General features: G+C 48.4%; 1 protein-coding gene across 18 annotated transcripts in view; it reads right to left on the reverse strand.

The window, feature by feature from the left end:
- Nucleotides 1–409: 409 nt before the first annotated feature.
- The window catches only part of PIK3C2B (phosphatidylinositol-4-phosphate 3-kinase catalytic subunit type 2 beta), an 81,570-nt gene continuing 61,058 nt past the window's right edge, over nucleotides 410–20,921 (reverse strand). For 14 of the 18 annotated variants that reach the window (XM_084976680.1, XM_084976688.1, XM_084976681.1 and 11 more), the window contains 10 exons: nucleotides 15,220–15,389; nucleotides 14,575–14,731; nucleotides 14,114–14,223; nucleotides 12,389–12,590; nucleotides 11,850–11,974; nucleotides 9,273–9,390; nucleotides 7,223–7,304; nucleotides 6,548–6,654; nucleotides 3,907–4,035; nucleotides 410–2,441 (listed from right to left, as the gene is read on the reverse strand). In XM_084976680.1, coding sequence (XP_084832806.1) covers nucleotides 2,253–2,441; nucleotides 3,907–4,035; nucleotides 6,548–6,654; nucleotides 7,223–7,304; nucleotides 9,273–9,390; nucleotides 11,850–11,974; nucleotides 12,389–12,590; nucleotides 14,114–14,223; nucleotides 14,575–14,731; nucleotides 15,220–15,389 — 1,389 coding nt within the window. In that variant the 3' untranslated portion in view covers nucleotides 410–2,252. Of the gene's footprint in view, nucleotides 2,442–3,906; nucleotides 4,036–6,547; nucleotides 6,655–7,222; nucleotides 7,305–9,272; nucleotides 9,391–11,162; nucleotides 11,236–11,849; nucleotides 11,975–12,388; nucleotides 12,591–14,113; nucleotides 14,224–14,574; nucleotides 14,732–15,219; nucleotides 15,390–20,921 lie in introns of those variants that run through there. The other 4 variants (XR_014815624.1, XR_014815627.1, XR_014815625.1 and 1 more) reach the window with 2 other exon arrangements.

The following is a 20,921-nucleotide window of genomic DNA, read 5'->3' on the forward strand; positions in this document are numbered from 1 at the left end:
TGACACATGTAAAATGCCTAATGCACTGCACCCTGCATATTAAGGTTACCCTTTGTAACACCACTACTGTTATTACTTTCATCTTGTACAGAAGAGGTTTTCATTTAAACATTTTCTTTTCTTTTCTTTCTTTCTTTTTTTTCTTTTTTTTTTTTCTTTTTAGGGTCATAGCTGCAGTATATGCAAGTGCTCAGGCTAGGGGTCAAATCGGAGCTATAGCTGCCAGCCTACGCCACAGCCACAGCAGCACAGGATCCAAGCTCACAGCAATGCTAGATCCCTAACCCACTGAGCGAGGCCAGGGATCAAACCCACATCCTCATGGATACTAGTCAGATTTGTTTCCACTGCGCCACAACAGGAAATCCCATGTAAACGTTTTCAGCATCAACAAATCTTAAAAGGATACTTTTGTTTTTCTAAATGTCATTTATTAGAAAATACAATTCCAGAGAAAGTAGGAGATACAAGGACGTCTGGGAAGTGGGTACAGTACAGACCTCTTTAAATCAGGGGCAGAGAGGGTCAAAGTAAAATGAGTTACCGGCAAAAAGCCAGTAACGCATCTCTGGTCCATTCATCTGGAGAAGTTCCACTCCTGTTCCCCACTCCCCGAGTCCCTGCCCACAACAGCCAGCTTCGTCCTTGGCATTTTTAATTTAAAAGTAAAAGTATAAACTTCCTTGCTGCCCTGTGGCTTCAATGAGTGGAGCTTCTTTCTCCAGTTACGGAATGAGTCAGCAAAAGGGGGAGTTTCCCATCCTTGGAGCTGGGGAGGGACAGTCCCCAGAGTATCCCCATTTAACTCCATTCCCCAGGCACAGCCAACCGATCCAAAAAAGTTAATGGCAAAGCCTCTCCCTCTTTTTTCAGGGAAGACCGCCATTTGGAGTAAAGCGCACGAGTGAATTCCAAATCCATCCGGTAGGGAAAGAAGAGACCAGAGACCCATTCTCTCCCTTCCAGCTCAGCTCAATCCAGCTTGCTCACAAGCAAAGAAAACCACTGGAAAACAAACAATAGTTTTGATGGGATCCCCCGCCCTTGCACCTCTTTTGTTCAGTTAGGGCATCCCTTTGGCTCCAGACGAAATAGGTTTATGGCCCCATAGAATGAGAGAAATTCTTATAAAAAATGTGACAGAAATGGAGTTTGGGAGAAAAGCAGCAAAAAGAAAGGAGTGGCAGGGGAGGAGGAAAGCTTTCCAAAAACCGCCCAACAGGTGACCACCCTGGCACCTGCAGCTGAGAGGTCCCTTCCCAGGGCCAAGATGCCCTGGGGTGAAACCCAACCAAAGGGCAGAGGCAGCATGTTTTCCCACCAGAGAAAAAGTGAAGGGAGAGACCTATGCGGGGAGCACCCCAGCGTATTCACAGGGGCCAGAGGGCCCCCAGAAGGGCCCTGAGAATGGAGGGTAGAAGACAGTATTCAGGACGAGCCCTAGAAAGGAGGGGAGGACGAGAGGGAAAACTCCCCCAGAAAGAGCCTGGGCTCCTGAACACTGGCCCTCTGCAGAAGCCCATGCGGAAGGCCCTTCCTGACACACGTAGGTATCACATCGCTCTCCTTTGGAGGCAAAATCAGAAAAGCCCAGCAGTGCCGGCCTCAGTTCAGCACACGCAGCCCTCCCAGTCCCTCCCAACCTGCCTCAGGGAGGGAGGGCTCTAACTGAGGCTCCACTGGGCCCCTCCCCAAATAATTCTTATAGACAGAAACACAAACACAAAAAACAAGCCAAAACCTAGGGAAAGTCCAATAAGAACCTTAATCTATACAAAACGTCCAAATAATCTTCCTCTTTTGCCTTCTGAGGCATAAGGGAGTCCCTTCTCACAAGGCTTCCTGTCCAGTTAGGACAACGTTACTTTTTCATTTTTTAAAAATAAAAATAAAGATATCCACCCGCCCGCCCTGCACAATGCTACTTCTACAGCCCCCCCTCCCCACACACACACCTCAAACCAGGTATTGCTCCCTTGACACAAGGTAAACTTAAACCTTTGCTGCAACCTCACAGCCTCCAAGGGGCTGCTCATCACAACCAACCCAAAAGGCAGCCTGCAGAGGAAGGGACGGCAGAGAGCATCTTTATCCTCCCTGCCTCCTACCACGGAGGCCCGATCCAACCGGGACAGCGGGGAGACCCGACGAGGGCCCTGCCCCTTCATTGAGAAAGGAAGAGTCAAGCAGGGCGAGTCCTCTTGCCCGGCTCCACCACGAGCCTAGGGTCCTGGGCTGCGGCTCTGCGGGGCTCATAAAGTCTCATGACTTCGAGATCCCAGTGCAAACCAGCCGGTCTTCTCCTGGGCCAGGTCCAGCTCTCGCAGGCGGATGTGCACCTCCCCGAGGAGAACGTTCTCCCAGAATCCTTGCTCACTCAGCACACTCAGCTGTAGCTCCCGCTGCTGCAGGTCTCCCTTGGGGATCCCATCATATACCAGCTGCAAACACAAAATTGGGAAGAGAGGGAAGTGGTGAGAGAGGCAACGGAAGAGGCCAGAGGGAACATGGAGGGTGTGGTGGTTTGAATGGGTGAGGCTAAGACTACTTTCCCTCCCCAACCAGACAGACTTCAAGGGAAAGAGAGAAGGCAGGCAGAACCTGGGGGAAGGAGTTCCCATCGTGGCGCAGCGGAAACCAAGCTGCCTAGGAACCATGACGTTGCAGGTTGGATCCCTGGCCTCACTCAGTGGGTTAAGAATCCGGCATTGCCATGAACTGTGTCACAGACATGGCTTGGATCTGGCATGGCCATGGCTGTGGTGTAGGCTAGCAGCTGCAGCTCCCAGGTCCTGGGAATTTCCATATGCCACGGGTGTGGCCCTTAAACAACAAAAAAAGAATTCTGCTTTTATACTGGAGATCAAGCAAATGAAGCCTCGTCATTGGGACCATGGCTCCTTATCAGCCAAAGACCAGCAGGCTCCTCCTCCCCAAAGGTCAGGGCCCAGGCCACGCCCCTATCTGTGGAATTCCATATACCATGGGTGCAGTCCTAAAAAGCCAAAAAAAAAAAGGAACCTGAGAGAAGCTTTCAAGAACCCTGCTTTTGGAGTCCCCATAATGGCTCAGCAGAAATGAATCTGACTAGTATCCAGGAAGGTGCGGGTTCGATCCTTAGCCTCGCTTAGTGAGTTAAGAATCCCCAAATGTCTGGAGTTCCTGTCATGGCGCAGAGGTTAACAAATCCAAGTAGGAACCATGAGGTTTCGGGTTCAATCCCTGCCCTTGCTCAGTGGGTTAAGGATCCCGCGTTGCCGTGAGCTGTGGTGTAGGTTGCAGACCCAGCTCAGATCCCACGTTGCTGTGGCTCTGGCGTAGGCTCTGATTAGACCCCTAGCCTGGGAACCTCCATATGCTGCGGGAGCGGTCCAAGAAATGGCAAAAAGACAAAAAAATAAATAATAAAAAAAGAATCCCCAAATGTCTGCAAATTCTACCCACCCCCTTCTTTTATGGCCACACTTGTGGCATATGGATGTACCCAGGCTAGGGGTCAAATCAGAGCTGCAGCTGCCAGCCTACACCACAGCCATGCCAATGCAGGATCCGAGCCACACCTACGATCTATGCCTCAGTTTGTGGCCACACCAGATCCTTAACCCACGGTGTGAGGCCAGGGATCAAACCCGCATCCTCACAGACACTGTGTCGGTTCTTAACCCACTGAGCCACAACGGGAACTCCCCAAATTCTTTTACATTAAGAGTCAAATAGGAAATATTTTAGTCCTTATAGGCCACAGAGTCTGGTCCATGTCATGATCACTCAACCCTGCTGCTGCAATGAGAAAGCAGCCACAGACAAGACTTAAAGGAAGAGGTACGGCCATGTCCCAATACAACAAAAACAAGCACAGTTTGCTGACCCCAACCCCAGCCCCACCCCAGCCCCTTCCCCGCACACCATCTCATTGTAGGTGGGGTTGCAGGTTTTCCGGGCCACTTTGGTTTTCTTCTTAGTGGTTTTCTGAGGGTCAGGAAGGAGGTAAATCTTGACATAGGGGTCGGGGTCATTCCCATCCTGGAGCAGTTGCTATGAAAGGAATGAAAACCAAAAACAGATGAAGATTCCTCTGTCTCTATCACAATTCCTATGATCACTCCCTGATCGACTCTTCTCTCACACCCACCTTCTTGCAATGCACAAGAATTTATGTTTGCCAGCCCACTCCATTCTGGTAGAAACCCCTACCCTGATAACGTTAGATGTCCTGCTGAAACATCAATCAGATCACCTATGATATCCAGTCTCTACTTTGTTTTTTGTTTGTTTGGTTGATTTTTAGGGCCACTCCTGAGGCAAATGAAAGTTCCCCAGGCTCAATCGGAGCTACAGCTGCCAGCCGATGCCACAGGCACAGCAAAGAGGGATCCAAGCTGTGTCTGACCTACACCACAGCTCATAGCCATGCCGGATCCTTAACCGAGGCCAGGGATCGAACCCGAAGCCCCATGGATACCAATCAGATTCATTTCCACTGCACCACGACGGGAACTCCCCAGTCTCTACTTTGGAAACCAAGGCTCAGGCATGCCATAACTTGGTCTGCTCTGAATGAACCATCATGTCCCCAGATATCTTTGCCCAATGTCTTTGTCTGTTTTGTCCTCTGATTCAAGTAACCCCTAAGAGGTAAAGAAATGAGTCAGAGATTAAGTCACTTGTTCAAGGTCAGCCAATTAGTGATTCATCCAGCCCAATCCTTTTAAAATTTAAGTCTGATCTTGTCATTCCTCTGCTCAAAACCTTCCAATGGCTCCCATCTCCCTCGGGGGAAAAAGCTGTAGTCCTGATAGCAGGACCCAAGCTCTGGTCCACAGTGCCCTCTCCAACATCACCATCCACTATTTCCAACCGCACTTCAGTCACACTGGCCTCCTCCTGAGATGCCTTGGGTAGGCTCCTCACTAGGGCTTTAGGATTTAACTGCTCCCTCTGCCTGGAACAATCCTCTCTCCCATGTGTGTGCTCGGCTCCCTCCCTCGTCTCCCTCCATTTGCTCAAATAACTCCTCAGCAATGCGGGTTTCCCTGAACGCTCTGGAAAACTGCTGCCATGCTCATTCCACCCCAGGATTCCTTCTCGGCTCTATTTCTCACCAGAGCACTTGCCACTATCTGACTTGCCATATATTTTACTCCTCTCTTTGTCGGTCTGCCTCCTCCCACTAGAATGTAAGCTCCCTGAGGGCAGGGATTTTATTTTGTTTACTCTTGGGTCCAGAACAAATGTATCAGTGCCCAGCACAAGGGAGGCAGCTGATGAACATTTGTTGAATGAAATGAATGACTAATGTTTTAAGAGTGAAACCTCAATTTCTCTGATTCCAAGCTCATGTACCTCCTGCCTCATACCGATGCCCCAAGCTACAAAAGTCCAGGACACAGGGGCACAGTCTTTAAGGCATTAGCCTGCTGTGGCCTCCTTTACCTGGCAAAGCAATAAAGCTATCTTTTTTTCCTTAAAAAAAAAAAAGCCAAGTACATTGCCGGTATTCAGTAAGAGTTCCCCTTTCTCGTTCCACTCACAATGTTCTTAGACTCATACCAAAAGTTTAGTAACTAGGAGTTCCCTTTGTGGCTCAGCAGTTAACAAACCCAACTAGGAACCATGAGGTTGTGGGTTCGATCCCTGGCCTCGCTCAGTGGGTTAAGGATCTGGCATTGCCGAGAGCTGTGGAGTAGGTCACAGATGCAGCTTGGATCCTGCATTGCTGTGGCTGTGGTGAAGGCCGGCGGCTACAGCTCCGATTGGACCCCTAGCCTGGAAACCTCTGTATGCTGCGGGTGCAGCCCTAAAAAGGACAAAAGACAAAAAAAAAAAAAAAAAAAAAAAAAAAGTAATAATTATACACTGCTCTGGTTGTGCAAAAATGTCATATGGCTGCCTTACCTCAATAACCAGGAAAAATGGCCCTGGGGCCTCTCCCTTATAATAACCACCATAATAATAATACCAGGCACTAAGTTAAGTGTTCTGCATGCATCATCTCATTTAACCCGGAAACAACTCTGAGATAAACATTAACACTTTCTTCTTCATCTCAATGAGGCTAAGGGAGTTCCCGTCATGGCTCAGTGGAAATGAATCTGACTAGTATCCACAAGGATGCAGATTGAACCTGCCTCCCTCAGTGGGTTAAGGATCCAGCGTTGCCATGAGCTGTGATATAGGTCGCAGATGGGGCTTGGATCTGGTGTTGCTGTAGCTGTGGTGTTGGCCAGCAGCTACAGCTCCAATTCGACGCCCAGCCCCTAGCCTAGGAACCTCCATATGCTGCAGGTGCGGCCCTAAAAAGACAAAAAAAAAAAAAAAAAAAAAATTAACGAGGCTAAGGGTAAATGCCAAAGATCACAGGTAGTAAGAAGCTGTGTCTAGCACGGCTTGGTCATACCGGAGGCTGAGCAAGGAAGCAAGTCCCCTGGGTTAGCATTCAGCAACCTTTGTGGTTACTCGCGTGACAGGGGGACAGAAAAGGTCTCACCAGTCAGAAAAGTATCAGATGAAAGAAAAAGATCCAAATGAGAACTGTGTATGTACTTACCAAGCCCCGAATATGCATCACCATGATGAAGAGTTTATTGTTTTTGTAGGAGATGGACAGCTTCACCTCTCCCCCAACCTTCCCAACCGGCCGGGCCCACGTGCCATCTGCAGGGACAAAGGAAAGTAAGAAAAGTCATGAGGCCAGCCCTGTCCCCATCTGGTGCCAAGTACAAGCTTCTCTTTTCCTCTGACCCCCACCCACCCCCCATCAGTATCCCCCTTTCAGGCTCCTGATACCCCACTGGGAATCTGCCAAGCGGCATCTGCCATCACGACTTAAGAGTTGGGTTGGGGAGTTTCCTTGTGACACAGCAGGTTAAAGATCTGGTGTTGTCACTGCAGCCGCTTGGGTCATTGCTGTGATGCAGGTTTGATTCCCTGGCCCAGAACTTCCACATGCCATGTGCGGCCAAAAAAAAAAAAGACAAGCTGTTGGGATGGGTCTATTCAATTTGAGTGTGTACACACCGAATGAATATCCAGTCCCTGGGGAACCTACACAAGGAGCTACGGAGCCCACAGTCTAAGTGGGAAACCAGATACTCTAGCCAGTGAGCAAAAAAAAACAGAGATGAACTAAGGGAAGAGAATTAGGAAGAGGTAGGGGCAGGAAGAATTACTTTTGTGAATGGTTCAGAGAAGTTGGCAAAATGTCATAGAGAAGGCACTGTACCTGAGGACTTGGGTGCCAGGCTGGTGCCCGCAGCTTTCTCGTCCCGGGGCAGGGGGTGGAAGAAGGTGTACACCAAATCACACTGGAATGGAGAACAGGGTCAGAAAACAGGGTCATTCCTCAGTCAGACAATGGCCCAATGAAAAAAGGAAAGAGACTGTTGCACATTAAAAGAGACTCAGGAAATGTGACAACCAAATGTAACAGCAGTTTTTATTTGGATCATGGCTCAAACAAACTGTTAAAAGAATTTGGTAGGGGGCAAGTTCCTGTTGTGGCTCAGCAGGTTAAGAACCAAACATAGTGTCTGTGAGGATGCAGGTTCTATCCCAGGCCTGGCTCAGTGAGCTAAAGATCCAGCGTTGCTGTAAGTTGCAGTGTAGGCTGCAGAGGCTGCTGCTCTGATCCTGTGGCATAGACCTGAAGCTGCAGCTCTGATTCGACCCCTAGCCTGGGAACTTCCATATGCCATGGTGTGGCCATTAAAAAAAAAAAAAAAAAAAAAGGAATTTGGGGCATGGTGACAAAGAAAATTCTGAATATGACTATGATAATAATGACACTGTAGTTATGTAAAATTATGTTCTTGTATTTAGATGCATAGTAAGTATTTAGACATATATAGATGATGTCATGATGTCTGTGATTTACTTTAAAATATTTCATAAGAAAACATAAATATGGCAAAATATTAACTGTTTAGGTAATGGATATATAGACACTCATTATACTCTTTCTCTGTTTTTCTGTATATTTAAAAGTTTGCATGATAAAAGTTTTAAAAGAAAAAAAATCAAATAAAAATAGGTCACATTAGGTTAACATTAGGTTAAAAGTACTCTGTTCTTTTTTTTTTTTTTTTTTTTTTGGTGCACCCATGACATGTGGAAGTTCCTGGGCCAGGGATTGAACCCATGTCGCAGTTGGGACCTGCGCCACAGCTGCAACAATGCCACATCCTTAATCCACTGCACCACAAGGGGACTTCCAGTCTGCTCTTTTCTACCACTTCCTCCCCTATGGAAACCCACATACTCCTCAAGCACAGAGAAATGCCTGAGCCACCCTTGGACAAACGCCATGTATCCTACTTTTGAGAATGCTTCCTAAGCAATTAAGGGAAAAAAAAAATAAAGATGAAAATACCCACTCTACCATTAATTGTGGGGAAAAAAATAAGGCATAATCTCAACATCTTTCAAGAAGTGAATGGTTCAAGCAATTATGGTATTGCAAGTTAGTTGGTGTACTAATTTGGTACAGATATTTAAAGTCATACTTTCTATAAACACTTACGTGGAAAAAATAGAACGTATATACATATATATTTTTTTTAGGGCCTGCAGCTGCAGCACATGGAAGTTCTCAGGCTAGGGGTCAAGTCAGAGCTGCAGTTGCCAGCCTACACCACAGCTACAGTAACACCCAGATCTGAGCCACGCACTGAGCAGGGCCAGGGATCAAACCCACATCCTCATGGATATTGGTCGGGTTCGTTTCCGCTGAGCCACAATGGGAACTCTGAATATAGACAGCATTATATTTAACCTATGATGACCCCTATAAAACTGTAAAAGTCGCGTATATATATGGACAACTAGGAAGGAAACATGGACGTGGGGTTAGAGGATTTGTTAGGGTGATGGGGCTCTTGGTGGCCATATGTTTTTATGCACATTATAACACCAAATTATACCATTTGTTAAAAAAAAAAAAAAATTAGGTGGATACACTCTCAACATGCTCAAAACCTTCCTTTCCTCACGAACCGCTTTCCTCCTCAGGCTCTGGCTCACTCCAAGCACTCTGGGGTGGCACCTGACACGCACGTGTCTCTCCAGGTGCCTGGCTGCATGTTGTGATTCACTGCATTTCTGGGCATAGACAGCTCCATGGAGCTGGAGCTACCATCACCCACCTCCTCCTCCGCAATCAGACAAACCCAGAAAAGGCAAGACCCCTCCCTGCCTGAATGCAGCCCGCTTAGGTCCTCATCCCCCGGCCCTCACACCAGCACCAGGAACAGCCAAGAGCAGAGGCAGCCACCCACCTCGGCCACCTCCGGGGCTGCGTGGATCAGGTGCCAGATGTAGCCGTTTAACTCCTCCTTCCGCCGCTCCGCCACCGCCTCTCCCCTCGAGCGGCCAATCACGAAGCGACTAGGGAAGCTGGGAGGCAGGTGGGCAGTGGGGAGGGAGGAAGGGAAAGATGAGGTTAGAAAGGGAAGAGGCAACAGGCTTTAGTCACATTTCACCTGCATTTTCAGTCACCTGACCGCATTTCTCCCCTGCCTCCCTTCTCAGGGACCTTTCCCCCGACGCATGCCTCCCCCAGCTTCCCGGGTCTGTGCCAAGGATACACAAGCAGCATCTCACTCACACCTGAGATTTCCATCGCCACCAGACAAGAAAACCAAACTGTTTGCCAGAGTCCTGTGGCTCCCAGAAGCGCCTCAGGAGCTCTGGAGCCCCCAGTTTTCCCCATCAAGGTAAAAATTCATTTGAAGAACCGTTTTAAAAATTGATGTGAGGGCGTTCCCATTGTGGAGCAGCAGAAATGAATCCGACTAGGATCCATAAGGATTCGGGTTCGATTCCTGCCCTCACTCAGTGGGTTAAGGATCTGGCTGTTGCCGTGAGCTGGAGTGTAGGTTCCAGATGCGGCTCAGATCCTGCACCGCTGTGGCTGTGGCGTAGGCTGCCAGCTATAGCTCCAATTCGACCCCTAGCCTGGGAACTTCCATATGTTGCAAGTGCAGCCCTAAGAAGGGGGAAAAAAATAAAATAAAATTGATGTCAAATACATATAACATAAATTTTTTTAAAATAAAATATACTAGTTTTTAAAATTGTTTTGTTTTGACCTCACCTGCAGCATGCAGAAGTTCCTGGACCAGTGATCAAACCCATGCCACAGCAGCGACCCAAGCTGCTGCAGTGACAACACCAGATCCTTAACCTGCTGTGCCCCAGGAGAACTCCTGGGTTTTTTGTTTTTTGGTTTTTTGTCTTTTTAGGGCCGCACTCAAGGCATATGGAGGTTCCCAGGCTAGGGATCCAATCAGAGCTGTAGCTGCCGACCTACACCACAGCCACAGCAACGCCAGATCCCAGCCGCATCTTCGACCTACACCACAGTTCACAGCAACACTGGATTCTTAACCCACAGAGCAAGGCCAGGGATCGAACCCTCAACCTCATGGTTCCAAGTCGGATTCATTTCCACTGCGCCACAACGGGAACTCCTGGGAGAACTCCTCTTAGCCATTTTAAAATGTACAGTTCAAAATTGAGTACACTTACACTGCTGTGCAGTCATTACCACTATCCACCTCCAAAACGCTTTTCATTTTGCAAAACTCAAACTCTATACCCATTCAACAACTCCCTATTGGCTTCCTCTCCTTGGCGGCCACCATTCTACTTTCTGTTTTCTTTGAATTTGACTACTTCATATTAAGTGCAGTCATACAGTAGTTGTCCTTTTGTGGACTGGCTTATTTCTTTTTCTTTCTTTTTCTTTTTTTTTTGGTTTTTAGGGCCACACCTACGGCACATGGAGGTACCCAGACTAGCGGTCCAATCAGAGCTGTGGCCGCTGGCATACACCACAGCCACGGCAATGTGGGATCCAAGCTGCGTCTGCAACCTACACCACAGCTCATGGCAACAGCAGATCCTTAACCCACTGAGCCAGGGATTGAACCTGCGAGGACTGCCTTATTTCACTTAGCATATGTCCTCAAACCACATTGGAGCCTGTCTCAGAATTTCCTTCCTTCTTTTTATAACAATACTATTCCATTTTGGGAATACATATTTTGTTTATCCATTTGAAAAATGTTTTCACTCTTTAGATTAGAAACTTCAAAACATATTCAGATTCAATCAAACCCCTGCCTTTAAACTCAGTTTGCTCTCCTGGCAGGTGGGCCCCAAGGTTATTTTATTTTATTTTATTTTGTCTTTTCACCATTTCTTGGGCCACTTCCGTGGCATATGGAGGTTCCCAGGCTAGGGGTCGAATCGGAGCTCTAGCCACCGGCCTATGCCAGAGCCACAGCAACGTGGGATCCTTAACCCACTGAACAAAGCCAGGGATCAACATGGGATCCTTAACCCACTGAGCAAAGCCAGGGGTCGAACCCACAACATCATGGTTCCTAGTCGGATTCCTTAACCACTGCGCCACGACAGGAACTCCTCCCAAGGTTATTTTTTCAAGGCTGGAGGAAGAACTCTTGAGAGCCCCAAGGGAGCATGGCCAGCAGGGGGAGCACTTGTCATCAAACTCATCACCAGGCCAAGAACACCTGGGAAGTAGATCTTTACTCCAAAACGGTAGTTTCTCATCCTGCTGTGCAGCACAGGGAGCTATATCCAATCACTTGGGATAGATCATGATGGAAGACAATATAAGAAAAGCAATGTAGATATGTGTATGACCAGGTCACTGCTGTACAGCAGAAACTGACAGAACGCTGTAAATCAACTATAATTTTAAAATTTTATAAATAAATAAATAAATAAAATTTTCTCACTCCTGCAGTCCTGCACAGCCCCCATCCGCTCTCCTTCCCTGCACTAGGATCCCTCAATGCAGAGAATAAAGGGAACAGCTACCCTACCTGGGCAAGAGAGAAGAAGGGAAGAGCAGCCGCAGTTTATTGTGTAATTCCTGGAACTCCTCAAACGTCCGCTGGATGTAAGTGGCCTCATGAGCATTCTCCCGCATCACCTTCACTATGTAAATCTGCAAAGTCCAAATCTTAGAGAATACTCCCTGCCAAACCCTCTGCACCCAATGAAGGGGGTAGGTAAGGGACGGGAAGAGTGTGTGTGTGTGTGTTGGGAGAGATATGCTTTCCAGAAGGAAGAGGATAAAAATGTCTCCAATGGAGATAAAGATACAATCTGTATGCAGGAAAATGAAAGCAAGGATTTCCTGCACATTTCATGAGACCCTTGACTCAGGGAGCAGCCACCCAACTCAGCTCCAATTCTAGGCAGGCCCCTTGCACAGGGGAGAGGGAAGTGGTCTGTGACTGGTCCCAGCACAGGATGCTTGCTCAACTCCAGCGCCCACAGTGTGGAAGGGAAGAAAGAGAACCCTAATAAGCCGGGGGCAGTGGGGCACGAGAGACGGTCAGATTGGAGAAACACTTACGTAGCCCTTGTTGGGGTGGAAGATCTTCTCGTGGCGGCAGAGAAAAACATCATTGATGCGGCCAGAACTCTTGAGAGTGTGTGTTCGGGGAGCAAAGGAAAGGGTCAGCCGGTCGTCTGAGCCTGTGAACTTCATCTGAGCCAGGTTATGAATGAAAAAATTGAGCTTTGTGGCTACACTGCCAAGGCTAGACTCAATCAACCTGCAGGAGGATGGGAAGAAAAGGTTGTAACCAGGGACCCAAGGTCCCATTGCCAGGACAGAGCTGTCTCAAGAAATACCAGTGGAAGGAGTTCCCGTTGTGGTACAGAGGAAACAAGTCTGACTAGTATCCATGAGGATTCGGGTTCGATCCCTGGCCTTGCTCAGTGGGATAAGGATCCAGCGTTGTGTGAGCCAAGGTGTAGGCTGCAGACAGTTTGGATCCCGTGTTGCCATGCCTGTGCTATAGGCTGGCAGCTGTAGCTCCAATTTGATCCCTAGCCTGGGAACTTCCATATGCTGCAAGTGCGGCTCAAAAAGCAAAAAAAAAAAAAAAAAAAAAAAAAAAAAGAAAGAAAGAAAGAAATACCCGCAGACACCCGAGACTAACACTCAGCTCAGCTCAGATCATTTTCCCTGTCTAATATCCTCATAGAGCACATGACTGCACACAGTTTATTCCTATGAAGCCTGGGGGTCTTATCTCCTCTCACTGCCTGCCTGAGCCAAGCCAATTAAACCAAGGTAGGAAGGAATTAGAGGTGCTACCGTGGGGTCATCATGTAAATGTCGAAATAATGTTTTCAAACTGAATTTCAAGGTTCAGTACAATGGAACCTCACCAAGCAAAGCTCAATCCAGAGGTTCTAGTTCAAATGGAAAGTTTTGGAGTTCTCATCATGGCTCAGTGGTTAATGAAGGTGACTAGCATCCATGAACATGCGGGTTCTATTCCTGGCCTCACGCAGTGGGTTAAGGATCCAGCGTTGCTGTGAGCTGTGGTGTAGGTCACAGATGGGGCTCAGATCTGGCATTGCTGTGGCTCTGGCATAGTCTGGTGGCTGTAGGTCTATTTGACCTCCAGCCTGGGCACCTCCGTATGCCACTGGTGCGGCCCTAAAAAGACAAAAGAGACACACACACACACACACACACACACACACACACACACACACACACACACACACACACACACACACACACAGTTTCTGCTTTAGACTCAACAGAGAAAATTTAGCTCGCTAAGTTCCAGAAAGGGTGCATAATAAAATGGAGAACCATCTACAGGAACAAAGCTGTAGATATTAGCACACAGATACTTCCAAGCTTTCACACGCAGTGTGCCTAAAAACGTCAAAAATGGGAAAATGGAACCACAGAATTCCATGTTCTGACAAGGGGGAAGATTCTGAGCCAGAGAGCCAAGAACGACTACAAAGTCTATATGACACCTTGTCCCATAGACAAAATCTTTGACTGAGACCTGGTAAGAATGCAAGTTAGGGGCTGCAATACCCCTACACAAAGGTTAGCAGCCAAGTGCAGACGGGAGACTGAGTCGGAGAGACACAAGAGGATTTACCCAAGTTAGAGACAAAGTTGAAACAACGGACCCATGGTGTCAACTCTAAGCTCTGCCACCAGAACTAAGCCTTTCCACTTCCCTAGGCCTGTTCCTTCTAATCGGGGAGCCTGCAAATGAATCACAGAGAAGGCAGCTCTGCTGTGTATGGAGAGTTTTACCTGGTGAAATAGGTGGTGGCATTGGCCTCTGTGTCCTGAGGCCTCAGGGCATCATACACGTACTTGAGGTCTTCCAGGTCTGAGAGCTCAGGGATCCCACAGGACAACATCTAGAAGAAGCACAAAGAAGAAGAGAGGGCGCCTGTAACAACCGTGAAGTCCTGCTTCTTTCCCACCATAAGGCAAGAGTTTCTATAGCTAGGCTCCCTAACCCTTCTAGAGGGTGGTAGACAGATGTTGCAGGCAGCAGCTGGCAGGCTGCAGGAGTTGGGGGGTGTGGTGAAAGCAGGAAGTCAGATACCTGCGTAGACACCCTTGTCCCCAGGTAGTCTGGGCCCTGCCTTTATCTAAGGCTCAGAGAAGTAGATCTCTAGACATCCTTTGAAGCTAGACAGGGGAGTCTTAAAGAGGGGATGCCAGGTGATAAGGGGGGTTCAGAGAGGGATGATGGAGCTCCTCACCAGGCCCAGGAGGTTGAGGAAGAGGTGGGTGTGCTTGCGAATGAGGTTGTAGGCTTGGCAGCAAAGGTCAACAAAATCATGGAAGCGGCTGGAAGGCTTGTCACCCCCGTTGATGACATACGCCATGTCCGAGGTGAAGACAAAGGGGGCACGGTCCCTGGGCCAAGGGGAACATACAGGTACAAGGTCAACATGAAAGAGGAAGCCCACCTTGGGGGTTGCATCAGGGGATGGGTCCCCTCATCCCTCGACACCTGTATGAATCGAGATACATGGAGCTTCTCTAACATTTTTCTTTTCCTGCTTTAATCTTTAAAGTCCCCAGACACGTCTTTCATTGGTCCCTTGCCTGGGAGTCAATGATATTCTTCCTGGCTATTGACTTGTAATTCCCTTCTGCTGCGGTCTGGGCTCATTTCCCTCTGCTCAGTCCTCAGCAGGCACGGGGGATGGCTGGTCCTCTGCCTTCTTCTATAAGGACTTGACCTCTTTCTTTCTCAATCTTCCCTTTTCCAAAGCTACTCAGCCCAAGGACCACATCCTGCAGTGCCGGCCCTTCCGCCGTGGGCTCGCGTTCCAGCCCTGAACTACTTCTGCTGGCCTCCCTGCCCGACAGGCACATCCTGGCTCGAGGAGACCACTTACCTCTTGATGTTGCCGAACATCTGGGCATGGCCCAGGAAGCGGCCAAAATCGATGTGGAACATGTGGCCAGTCGTCTTCAGCATGATGTTGTCATTGTGTCGGTCACAGATGCCCAGGACGTAGGTGGCCACACAGCAGCCAGCGCAGGAATAGATGAAGTTCTCTACAGCCTGGGAGGAAGGAAGGCAGAGGGAAGGAGAGGACTTAAGGCTGGTGTGGGGGGACCCCAGGGGTCACAGCCAGACTGAATTCAGCCAGCCCTCTCCTCTCTCTCACATGTCCAACAGCCCGCCACCTCTGCCTGCTCAGCCTTCATCGCATGCTAACACACACACACTGATGCACACAGAAACTTCTCTTGTATCTTATGGGGTATAAGGAGATGGAAGGCTTATATGTATGTCTCCACCGCATTATCTGCCATTCACTCCCCTTTTCCTTTTTTTTTTTTCTTTTTCGGGCCACACCAGCAGCCTATGGAAGTCCCCAGGCTGGGAGTGGAATCGGAGCTGCAGCTGCCGGCCACAGCCATAGCTGGCCACGGCCACAGCCACAGCCACAGCCACGCCAGATCCAAGCTGTGTCTGCAACCTACACTGAGGCTCAGGGCACTGCCAGCTCTTTAACCACTGAGCGAGGCCAGAGATCAAACCCAGGTCCTCACGTATATTATGTACAGTTGGGTTCATTTCTGCTGCTCCACATCGGGAACTACTCATTCACCTCCTTCTGCTCCTTCCTCTCTCGTTGGGAGACCGAGAAGACAGGAGCCTGATCTGAGAGCCTAGACTTGACCAGCACAGAATCAAGGAAGCCTGATATTTACAACTTCCCCCACCAGTCATCTCTCTCTCTCTCTCTCTCTTTTTTTTTTTTTGGGTCTTTTTGCCTTTTCTAGGGCCACTCCTGCGGCATGTGGAGGTTCCCAGGCTAGGGGTCGAATCAGAGCTACAGCTGCCAGCCTACGCCACAGCCACAGCAACGCCAAACTCGAGCCTCGTCTGCAACCTACACCACAGCTCACGGCAATGCCGGATCCTTAACCCACTGAGCAAGGCCAGGGATCGAACCTGCAACCTCATGGTTCCTAGTCAGATTCATTAACCACTGAGCCACAATGGGAACTCCCCCCCAGTCATCTTAACTCAAGCACAGTACAAAGGCAGCCAACTTAAGGGTCCCTTTCTGCCCCCGCCCCCTCAGAATTCTTTGGTCCTTCTTCCTGCCCCGGATACAACGCCCATTTCCAGTGTTCTTGGTAACAGTTAAATGCCCATCTAATTAAAGTCACTTCACTCCAAGGAAGAGCTGAGGCAGCTTAACACTTCCAGAGGGTGTTTTACATTCGAAAATCAGACATCTCTAGTTGGTAAAATGTGTTAAGAGATATTTCTGAGTTTAAAGCAGGAGGGGAGGGAGTTAAGGGGTCGGATCCACCTGGTTTTATCTGGTAAATGTCTGCCTCCTTATCTCTTTTCAGTACAAATGTATGGAATTAGTATGGACATCTTGCATCCCCTACGTCCTCTCTCTTAGGTTTCTAGAATTCTGAAGAACTCAAGAAAGCCCTGTCAGCAGAGGGCAACAGTTGTCACAGCCAAGTAGAGAGGCAGAAGGCTGAGAATGAGAGAAATCTTCCCAGACACAGAATCATGCCCTTCCTGCCTCCCTCTGCAAATTTCCACCCAGCCTTTGGGGACCTTCCTTGAGTCCCACACCCTTCCCAGACCTTCCCAGCCCACACTGACTCCTCCCCAACTAAGTCCAGCCACCACCACTCAGGGCTTCATCTTCTCACGTTCCCAGGGACTAGGAATCTTAGCTCCCAGCAGCTTCTTGGCTGCTCCACTGGTTTACTTCAAAACTAGCCACACACAGGTGTTTCCATCGTGGCTTAGCAGTTAGCAAACCCCACTAGCATCCATGAGGATGTGGGTTTGATCCCTGTCCTCGCTCAGTGAGTTGAGGATCCGGCATTGCCATGAAGCCCTGGTGTAGGTCGAAGATGCAGCTCGGATCCCACATTGCTGTGGCTCTGGCATAGGCTGGCGACTACCATTCCAATTGGACCCCTAGCCTGGGAACCTGCGTATGCCACAGCTGTGGCCCCAAAAGACCAAAAACAAACAAAAAACAAAAAACCAAAAAACTAGCCACACATAGAAGCCCCCCAGCTACTTGTTAAATTCATTAAACCAAATGACTTATCCCTAGGAAGTTAAGGATAAAGTGTTTGTAAAGAAATCACAGAGGGTACCTTCTGGAAGAAAAAGACAATTTCTATGATAGGGAAATACATGGTTGAAAAGAAATCACTCAGTAACGAGTCCAGCCTATCAACTCCCAGTCTTGATCATCTCCCTTAACCTGTCTTCTTGTCACAAATAGTCTTTCTAACTGAAATGCATCCTTTTTTTTCTTTTTGTATTTTTAGGGCCATACCTGTGGCATATGAAAGTTCCCAGGCTAGGGGTTGAATTGGAGCTGCAGCAGCCACCCTACACCACAGCCACAGCAACACGGGATCTGAGCCATGTCTGTGACCTACACCGCAGCTCACAGCAATGCCCGATCCTTAACCCACTGAGAGAAGCCAGGGATTGAACCAGAGTCCTCATAGATACTAGTCGGGTTTATTACTGCTGTGCCACCACCGGAACGCCTGCATCCTGTTTTGACTTGCAAAGCAGCTGTGTGCCTCTACTCTGTTATAGCGTAAATGACTAAATCACCGAAGTTATGCAGGATGTTAGCTGCTTGCTGTCAGGAGGTCTTACCATGTAAAGGGAGCTCTCTTGATTTAACTGCTTTCGCTAGCAGGATGAGGGTACTCTCTTTGCTGAGTCAGTGGCCAAGAGACAAAGAGCTCTAGTTCTTTCCTCCTGGAAGTCACCATGAGAAACCACCAGCATCATTCTAACAGAAAGGCTAGAAGAGCTGAGAGCTATCTTTGAAAGATCGATACTAAACACGGAGATGCAGCATTCATTTCTCTGTGTGTATGCTTTTGTTATACATACTTCTATAACATTTACTAGGACTCTTCATTACACTGACAAGGAGTACTCACAATTCCAGCACCAAGCACAGTGCCTCTGCATGGTGGCTAACTAACACCTGAAAAATACATGTTAGTTTAAATAGCATATGGGGTTGAGGAGGAGACAATCAATATCACTCCTTCCCAAGGGGAAAGAACCTTAAAATTCACAACATAAAGGGGGTGGGTTTTGAGGGATGTGGAAGGGAAAAAAGGGCCTTCTAGGTAAAGGGAACAGCATCAGCTAAAAGTATTGAGGAGGAGTTCCCTTCGTGGCTCAGCAGTTAATGAATCCAACTAGGAATCATGAGGTTGCAGGTTCGATCCCTAGCCTCAGTGGGTTAAGGATTAGGCACTGCTGTGAGCTGTGGTATATAGGTTGCAGATGCAGCTCAGATCCTGCATCGCTGTGGCTGTGGTGTAGGCTGGCAGCTATAGCTCTGATTTGACCTCGAGCCTGGGAACCTCCATATGCTGCAGGTGCGGCCTTAAAAAGACAGAAGAAAAAGTATTGAGAAGATTCTTGGTGGCTCAGCAGGTTGAGGATCCTGCATTGTCACTGCTATGGCTCTGGTGACTGCTGTGGTGTAGGTTAGAGCCCTGGGCCTGGAATTTCCACATGCCAAGGGTGCAGCCAAAAATAAAAAAAAAAAAAAAAAAAAAAAAAAAAGGTATCGAGGAGATGCAAGTAGCTCCCTAAGCTAGAAATTCTCATACGATGGGGAGATGCAGCGGAAGAGACTGCAGGGCTAGGTGGGGCTGGATATAAAAGACTTTGCCCGGGATGCTGAGAGCAACGGAGTGATATGAGTGGTTTGCACTTCATTTTAAAAGATTCAGAAATCAAGCAGAGGACGGTTATGGAAGGAAGAGAGGAATTCCAGTGGTTCAGAGGACAGATAGCAAATGGCTGAAAGAAATGGTAAGAAGAGGACAGATTTAAGAGCCATCTGGGGAAGAGAACTAACAGGGCTTCATATAGCAGAGGTGAGGCATAAGGAAACATCAAGAAGACTCACTGGGGTTCTTTTGCTACACATCGGATTAAGGATCCAGCAAGGTTACTGCAGTGGCTTGGGTCTCTGCTGTAGCATGGGTTCGATCCCTGGCCTGGGAACTTCCATGTTCTGTGGGTGTAGCCAAAAAAAAAAAAAAAAGACTTATGGCTCTGTTTGGGTGACCACACAGAAAGAGTCATAGCATTCACTGATAGGAAACGCACAAAAAGCAAGAGGCTTTTTTTAGGGCCACTCCCCTAGCACATGGAGGGTCCCAGGCTAGGGGTTGAATTGGAGCTACAGCTGCACAGCCATAGCAATGGGGGATCTGAGCCTCGTCTGCGACCTACACCACAGCTCACAGCAACGCCAGATCCTTAACCCACTGAGGGCAGGGATCAAACCTGCAATCTCACGGTTCCTAGCTGGATTCATTTCCACTGAGCCGTGACGGGAACTCCAAGAGGCTTCTTTTTTTCAAGAGGACAAGGAGAGACAGAAAGCTCGGCTCTGCCTATACTGAGCTTGAGGTATAGGTGAGACACAAGCGGAGAGACCCAGAGTGTCAAGCAAGGATGCAGCTTGAGGGAGGGAAGAGGCAAAGCCTTGGGAAGTCATCAGCACGTGTGTGGTAACGTCGGAAGAGAGGATGAGCTGGCACATGAAGAGTACAAAGAGCACAGCGGGCCAGGAATTAAAACCCTGGGGAATGCAAACATTTTTAAGGCCACAGAAGATCATCTAATTACATGTTCACTAAACCACATTCTGATTACAACTTGGCTGCCCACATAGGTTCTCCTTCAGGGATTAAAGGCTTTGATCAATATAGGTTAGTAAATGGATCCTCTTGGAAATTAAATTACATAAATCAGCAATCTGGTTAATGGCCCTTCTCTTATGCGGTTGGTTATTGGGACTTACTCTGTCCTCTGGACTTATTAACCCAGAGATAAAAGCCATGAAGCATGGACCAGTCACAGAACCCAGGTCCTACCTCCCAGTAAAGCCCCACTGAGGAAGGTCAGCTATGTTTCCCATCATCTCTGTCTCATATCTATCCTCGATCCTGGCTTCTGCTTACAAGCTGGCCACAAACCAGCTCCATAACTACAAGCAACTGAGTGAATCTTCACTCATACCTGTGAAAAGAGACGGTGGATAAAATGATCTCTAAGTCTCTTCCTGGAGTTCCCATTATGGCTCGGTGGTAATGAACCCGACTAATACACGTGAGGATGAAGGTTCGATCCCTGGCCTCGGGCAGTGGGTTAAGGATCCAGTTTTGCCCTGAGCTGTGGTGTATGTGACAGACACAGCTCGGATCCCACATTGCTGTGGCTGTGGCCGTGGCCAGCAGCTGCAGCTCCAATGCAACTCCTAGCCTGGGAACATCCATATGCCACAGGTGTGGCCATAAAAAGCAAAAACAACAACAGAAGTCTCTTTCAACTCTTGTTCTGCAAAGCACCACTGGACCCCCGCCCCCCAAGGGCATAGGAAGACCTGAACAGGATCCATGACCAAAAGGGTGACAGGCGGGTTCTCCGAAAGTTGGTCCCCTTCCCCAAACTCAATCTGCCAGAGGAACTCAGCAAAGGCTTCCCAGCTGGATACCAAGGGATGTTCTCAGTCAGGTTACAACAGTCCTTTGACCCATCCCT

This window comes from Sus scrofa, chromosome 9 (genome assembly GCF_054392235.1).
Source record: "Sus scrofa isolate SSC_HxYL_T2T_F1_AM1 chromosome 9, Sscrofa_HxYL_maternal_Yorkshire_Landrace_v2.0, whole genome shotgun sequence".
Lineage (NCBI taxonomy): Eukaryota > Metazoa > Chordata > Mammalia > Artiodactyla > Suidae > Sus > Sus scrofa.